The sequence below is a fragment of the Centruroides sculpturatus genome, unplaced genomic scaffold (assembly GCF_000671375.1).
Source record: "Centruroides sculpturatus isolate CEXI.00-Female unplaced genomic scaffold, Cexi_2.0 scaffold186, whole genome shotgun sequence".
Lineage (NCBI taxonomy): Eukaryota > Metazoa > Arthropoda > Arachnida > Scorpiones > Buthidae > Centruroides > Centruroides sculpturatus.
Genome location: NW_019384354.1, coordinates 615,668 through 623,696, shown reverse-complemented (window position 1 = coordinate 623,696; position 8,029 = coordinate 615,668). Strand labels below are relative to the sequence as shown.

The window sequence follows — 8,029 nt, the reverse complement described above, 5'->3', positions numbered from 1 at the left end:
AGTATGACAAGAGGAAAAAACAAACGAAAAAAACCTCTTGCCTTCTTATCCTACGTTAGTAAATTGAAACTAAAACCTTAAATTTAAATGTTGTTAGTATGACAAGAGGAAAAAACAAACGAAAAAAACCTCTTGCCTTCTTATCCTAGGTTAGTAATATCCTTCAGAAATAGCAAAGGAAAAAGTCGTTCACTTCTCTTACGAAGCGACGCTTTTTCCTTTCCATCTTTGCCCACACCGAACGAGAGGATCCCACTCGTTGGAAAAGGGAGGAATGATCGAAACATTCCTCCCCTCTCGAAAAAATGGCAGAAACCATGCTATATAACAGATAACATGTCTTTTTCCCCACATTATTAGAAAAATTGGTAACATGCAATCAGAGCTCTAAAGCAGCAAAAAGTGGACTCTTACAGTTTTTACTTAGACAAACAAAGGAAGTGGTGTGACCATACAGTTATCTACAGATCATGATATATATCAAATGAATAGCCAGATTCTTTATCAGGCTATAAGACTAAATGATTACTAAGCAATTTGGTATGAGACAGGCNTCTTTGTCGAACATTTTTTTAAAGAATTATATATGTGTAAGTAGTAATTAATATGGGGATTTCTTTTGGATATTTCAAACTTCCCCACACTAAATTAAACTACTGTCGTATGAGGCAGTTTAATCCATCCATAAATAAAAAGTCTTGACACACATTGCATTTCAGTTTTTGATTAAGGAATGACAGCAATAACCTGTTATAAATGTTACAACACAAATATCAATACTATTCACCTCAATCTCTGTCACATTCAGATTATTAAAATAAACATCTGGTCTGACAGTAATCCAGATCATCTTTCAGTTCTCCATCTGGTATTTCAATAATGGTAATTCTCTTTGTTGTAACTAATTTTTAATTCAAGTGTTGATGATAAGTGATTTTTTCCCCAACTTCTGAATAGAAACATGATACTACCTGCCAGCTGTTTGTATTGACAAAATCTACTTTCAGTCTAGAAAATTTGGTGAGTATCAATACAGTAATTACTTAACTGTAGCAAACCAACAGTGTCGCAAGAGTTTGAAAGAACTTTACAATTCAAGGCATTATCATCACTTACAACACACACCACATTAAAGCCAATTGATTTTAGAGCAATGATAACATCTTTAGTAACAGTGTACAAGACATCTACTATTAAGCTTATTTACTGGTAGTATATATGAACAACTTTTTGGGGATAAAATGCATTGTATCATAAATACATATGCTGTCATAGCAACATAATTACTATTCTTGCTAAACTGACAGTATTTCCACCATTGTTTAATGTATATTTCATCAATCATAAGAATTGATTGAAGTAACATCATGCTTTTATCATGGAACATCATGTAACATGTTGCTTTTACCATGATGTTACATGAACATCAAATGTTTCAGCTTTGTCACGGAAGTACTGTATAAAACACTCATTTTTATATTTGATACTTGGATTGCAAGTTAGCTGTGAACAGACACTTTTGATGGTACTAGAATGCGGCAACAGAAACGTTTTACAGCTTCTCAGATGCACATGGAGATATTGAATGCAAAATTGAGCACATTGTGATGAAATCAGTTTCATAATGCCTCCTATTTTTGTGCATCAGACAAAGCCTAAATTGCAACTTGAAAAAATTGAGAACTGTGGAAATATCATCCTGAACAACTATATTTCCAACAAACTTACAATAACTGAGATTCTTTCATTATCTGTTTCAGAACAGCTGCCTGATGTACAAGTATTAAACTTATCTACTTCAGTAATAATCAATTGAATAATCTTTGGCTTTAATTTAAAAAATTGTTTTTTTTCATGTTTTTCATCACTTTTTTATACAGTGCAACCTTACAACCAGGTACAAAATATTTGGGCATTATTCTCAATTTCAAATAAAATAAAATACAGTATAAATTTACATTATTTATACTTTTAGATACAAATATTTACTTACCTTAGTAATCTGTATTCATTTTAGTTAAGTTACTGTGAAAAAATGGCAGAAACCATGCTATATAACAGATAACATGTCTTTTTCCCCACATTATTAGAAAAATTGGTAACATGCAATCAGAGCTCTAAAGCANAGAAAGAAAGATGAAGCCGTTAAAGGAAGATAATGGTAAGAAAGTAATAAAATCTCCTAACACGTGGCACCAGATACTCAGTTTTAAACGTTGTCGGGAAAGTTAAGCAACTCGGTGCTGAACTTTTTTTAAATGGCAAATTAACTGTTAAATTAAATTTTCATTTTAACTGTTGTCGAATTATAATGTGGCCGAACGCCATATTTTGTATATATGTTAATTTAAGTTTAGTTTAGTTTTTATCTTTTTTCTTTGTTCTATTCTATTCTTTGTTCCATTGTTCTATACCTTCTAGAATTTTTTCCCTAACCCTTTCCCTTGGGCGGTGATAACTAATTCTTAGAACAAAAAGAAGTGCTTGTCGGGGCTAAGAAGTGCAGTAACGGACACTCTTGGCAAAGATTATCCTTTTTCCAAGAAAAAGAAACCAGAATTGGAATTCCACCCAAAAATAATGCGAAACTCGGGTATCCACTTTCTTCTACTCCTATCTCTTATATTTTCTATATCTATCACCTCCCTTCTTCCATTGTATTAAGTTAGTTTTTAAGCCTGTCATAGTTTGTTTTACTTCTATCACAAGAATTTTAATTAAACATTTTATTTTTTCTAGATATTGTGTTATATTTATCTCCAATAAGAAATACGTGTGAAATTTGTGATAGTGGGTTTGAAGTATCAAATAGTTACGGAGCATTCACTTGTGATTCGTGCGCTCACTTTTTTCACTTAAATACAGTGTATGTAAGAGAATTATTTTGTAAAACTTGGAGTGGAAAATGTTCAGTCGTCAATGGTGAGGAACTGTGCAAATTTTGTCGTTTAAACAAATGTTACGATGTCGGAATGAAATACGAAATAATCACAGGTAAATGAAATTACGATTACTAATTTGAAAATGCATTTAGAAAGGTCGTAGTATGAAATTGTCGATGTTTATTATTATTAGATAATCCAAATTATATGGGATGTATCGTGCCTGTTTGTGAAGAAAGATTTCAGGTAAATCACTTTAAAATCTTAAATTGTTATGAATTAATTCAAAAATAATTTTAAATACTTAAAATATTTAAGTAGTTTGTTTAGTCGTGAGAATTAAAAACTTTGCGTAAAGTCTTCTATGAAAACTTGTTTAATAATTAAAGATTTTCCTACACAATGAGATAACATTACATTGAGATAACGTGATGTCATAAAAATAAGACTTTCAGGGTGATTAAAAGTATTTAAAGTATTACTTTTGAATGCTGTCTGGAAGGATATATTACAGTCCAAACGCAACCAAATTTTGTATGCCGACGTTACAAGACCGAGGAAATCTCTTCTGCGTGTCCTGTAGAAGAGGTGGCAATGACCAAAAAACAGGTGACAACTAAGTTGTTTGAGTGAAACGATATGACAATTGGAATATAGTAACATAAAAGATCGGAAGGACCGAGACTACTCATCCGGCTGACAGTGCCACAAGTTTCCAAGGGGTGAGTTTTCGAACTAAATTTTATCTGCCGATGACTCTCTTCCTCGTGGTCTGAAACGTCGGCGTGTAAAATTTGTATTGTGACTGTAACATATCCCTCTAGACATTGTTGGATAGAAATACTTTAATTGCAAAAATCTACTCTTAAATACACGTGCCTTATATTATATGTTTTAACATACAGTAGCATATCTATTATATATTTTAAATGCTTTTATGATTTTATATCTACTGTAAAATATTATAATATATTTTATTAATTTCATCAACAGATTAACTTTGAAAAAAATCGGAAGTTGGCGTTAAATCAATGCCTGATATATATGGAGCAATATTATTACAAATGGTTAAATTTGTTTCCAACTTTTCGTAGCTTAAGTGAAAAACAAAAGGTATGTGTTTAGAGATGTTACTTTCAATATTCAGTAATGCGGTTTATCATTGATGAGACAGAATTATTAATCAATCAATAATTAACGTTATCGATTGAAGTCCAACGCGTTTACAATGGGGGAACATAAATATTAAAACATTATAACAAATATCAGTTATTTAACTCCTTACGGGGGAATATGTTTGGTTTGAAATAACGTGACTTTCGGTTTGCATCGAAAGTTGATATACAGTTAATCGGGGTCTCCTGCCCCTAAGGTTTCCATGTCTGGGCTCGTCTTTCATTTATCTCACTCCATTCTCGAGATTAAGGAAAGACGGACAGACGGGCGATAGTGTGAATTTATGTCTACAAGTTTTTTCAAGTTACAGCCCAATAAAAATTGCACTATATTAAGGCTAATAGATTTTCTACGCGGTTTATTTTTAAACATGGTCAATTTTGTGAAATTTTGCAGGAAGGTTTGTGTATTAAGGGGGTTGATGCTTTTAAATTTTGGTGGTGAAAGATCCAGGGATGGGGAGATAGAGAGAGGGTGTCATATCTCGAGTGGGGGTCGAACTTAAAATGAAGATTTTATTCGTTATTAACATTTAGACTCGTACAATTTGGAATTTTGTTGTAAGGGACATTTAAAAGTTATTTAATTTTCTTTTCAAGATTTAACGCTGTACATAGTATAGAAATTTTCAAATTAAAGGTTTTCCTTATTAATCCCGATTTTTATTTTATTTTATAGGAGTGTATAAGATCGAAGTCATGCGTGTACGGTGCAATCATGCAACTAATCGAGAGATCTCTTTATGTTTACCGAGCGATTAGACTACACAATTGTTTTATATTTAATGTGGAGTCCACAGATATTCTCTTCGTAAATTTAATTCGATATTTAGTTGCTTTTCGAGACGATATTAGAAATATCACAGAAAATGTGGAAGAATTTTACGTTATGAAACTTCAGTTGGCATTACGAGACGGTACTTTATATTGTTTGTTACTTTATTCATTTCCTTTTAGACGTAACGTAAGCCATCCTTTTTCTCTTTAGATGTAGTAATGATGGACACAAATTTAACAGTTAGAAGACGTTCGCGTAAAATGCTGGAAAATATTGCGAAAAAAGTATTAAAATTGATGAAAGAGAGTTCGGGACATTCCCTCTTCGAAGGTAAAGAAAACTTTCAGGAAATTGAATCGTTAAAGTAAGTATTTATTGCTTTCTCTTGTTTAACAAAGAGATTTTCTCATTCCACAAATATATTTACAATTTTTCCAGCTTGTTTCGTTATTCTTCGGATATTCCAGAATATTGTCGTCCATATAATAATATAAATTTTTGCGTTAAAATATGAATGTAAAACTCTCGTAATTTTATATACTCCTCTTCAAATTTGAATGCAATTGACTTTACAAGTTTTAAATATTTTATGCCTAAGATAAGGTGTTTATATACATTATATACAGAAAGATAAAAATAATTTTAAAATATGGTATTCTTTTATACTTGAATGGATTTAAGAGATGGAAATCATCACTCGAAATTTTTACTGTTTTTAATCAATTTGTCGACAAAATGTTTTGTGTTTTATAATAATTTTTATTGTTTTTAAAGAGAATAAATAGTTTAATATTTGAAAAATCTGGGTTGTTGAATTCTTTATGAATCATTTTATCACATTGTTATAATGGAAAATAATTTGCTCTTGAGAATTTATCCAAAAATGTAGGGGTACCCGGGGCGGAATGGTGTAGCTAAATAAGTTAAAATTATGTCAACAATAAAAGAAAAATAACAAAAATATTACATTACATCTTTTATTTATTATATTTGGCACATAATTATTTAAATTAGAGTTTAAAAAATCAATAATTTTGTATGAAAAATAAATCATTAAAAAAAATCTTGCCCACGTCCCGTTTCGCCCCTCACTCGGGGCAGAATGGGGTATGAGATTAGTGCTCAAATATTAGAAAAAAAAACATTAGTCTCGTTGCTTATAAAACTCGCAAACCAGCGCAGAATCGTCATCGTCGCTGTCAAAACCCGTACAAGACATACGAGCCCATTTTTTGCACGCGACAAATGAACATTAACCCTTAATTGACTGTGAGTAAGCCTCGGTGCAGTAAAGGCGAGTCGTATTATCTTCTCCTTCCGAGCAATCCTCCCCTTGTTCTACTTTTTTACTAGACTTTGTTTTTTTCCCCTTTTCCTTTACGGGAAACCGTCCCATTGTGCCCCAAAGCATACGCTTCTAAAAATCAAGTAGAGAAAAAGTTTACGATTACTTTTTGCGTTATTTCATTTTTAAAATACAAACAAATCTTTAATAAACTATATAAATTTGGTTAAATTATAAAATATACCATATACTTTCATTGTTTTAATGTCGATACACTTGTAATTCCATCAAAAAATCACGACGTAAGACGTGGCGTGCTGTGACATTTGATGATAGGGAGGCTGGTTTATGTAAGAAGCTGACTTCCAGGGCAATCAGTTAATTGCGCGTCAGTGATGGTCTAAAGTCTATTCGTATTCGTTTGTTCGATAAACCAGTAAAAACCGTAGACTTCTCTAAATTAGTAAATTAGACTTATCCTAAATTAGTAAATATAAGTATGACAAGAGGAAAAAACAAACGAAAAAACCTCTTGCCTTCTTATCCTACGTTAGTAAATTGAAACTAAAACCTTAAATTTAAATGTTGTTAGTATGACAAGAGGAAAAAACAAACGAAAAAACCTCTTGCCTTCTTATCCTACGTTAGTAATATTCTTCAGAAATAGCAAAGGAAAAAGTCGTTCGCATCTCTTACGAAGCGACGCTTTTTCCTTTCCATCTTTGNTCTTCCCATAGATACACAGAAAACTACATCATAGGAATTACTAAATGTATGACTTTATTGCAAAGAATATTACTGCCATGTCATTTGACTTTCACGCTTGAGCTTATGTGTAAATCTCATTATATTGTTTGAGATACAGGTATCCCTCATATAAAACTGTAGTTATGTTCCGAAAAAGTGCAATGTTGTGTGAATCCATACTGTACAAAACAAAGGACTAATACAAAACATATGGTTATGTTCCAAAAGTTAGCAAAAGTACATTATTCTTTTTCATTGCTAAGATATATATGTTGATTAAAGAAATCAATAAATTATTTCCAATAATTAACTAAAAATCACAATTAAAAGCACTGTATTAAGAATTAAAATTAATTTTAGTTAAACGAGGATGTTTTCCTTTTTACAAAGTACAGTCATCTGAGCTTTTTTGTCAATCTTGGTCAGAAATAGCAACATCCATAAAAATTTTTTATAATAAAAAATATGAAGATGACAAAATAAAAATATGTTATTAATCATAAATTTGTTCTAGAAATAGTGGCACTAAATTGGAGTTTGACTGCATCTTACATCTAATTTTAAAACTGTTTTTATATATTTTTTTTGAAGAGTGGCTAAGTTTTGCATTGTATACAAACTGATAAATCTACTCAATATTTTCATAAATAACAGAATATTTATTGGAATTAATTTTATCAGAAATCATTATTTTGACTTCTATTATTTAGAGAGAAAGAATTGCAAACAAATTTGTTCTAGAAATAGTGGCACTAAATTGGAGTTTGACTGCATCTTACATCTAATTTTAAAACTGTTTTTATATATTTTTTTTGAAGAGTGGCTAAGTTTTGCATTGTATACAAACTGATAAATCTACTCAATATTTTCATAAATAACAGAATATTTATTGGAATTAATTTTATCAGAAATCATTATTTTGACTTCTATTATTTAGAGAGAAAGAATTGCAAACGAATTCTTAATATTATGGGGATTATGGAGTGATTTTAAGGATGTTTGTATACTTCTGCTTTGAGGCTTGTTTTTTGTGATTATTGGGATTAATGCAAATTTTCTCTTGGCTCTATTCTGTTTGATTTGTGTTAAAAGCACCAAATGTGTTGGAATTAGGATCTCTGTTTCAATATTAATGCAACATCAATTTGCTCTGAAAGATCCG

The 8,029-nt window shown here is 30.9% G+C and overlaps 1 protein-coding gene across 1 annotated transcript; it reads left to right on the top strand.

The window, feature by feature from the left end:
* Positions 1-2,133: 2,133 nt before the first annotated feature.
* LOC111639253 lies at positions 2,134-5,733 on the top strand. Its single transcript, XM_023385079.1, has 7 exons — positions 2,134-2,161; positions 2,740-2,994; positions 3,076-3,128; positions 3,876-3,995; positions 4,737-4,974; positions 5,046-5,199; positions 5,274-5,733. The coding sequence occupies exons 1-7, from the start codon at positions 2,137-2,139 to the stop codon at positions 5,347-5,349; spliced, it is 921 nt and encodes a 306-aa protein (XP_023240847.1). The 5' UTR covers positions 2,134-2,136; the 3' UTR covers positions 5,350-5,733.
* Positions 5,734-8,029: the final 2,296 nt, after the last annotated feature.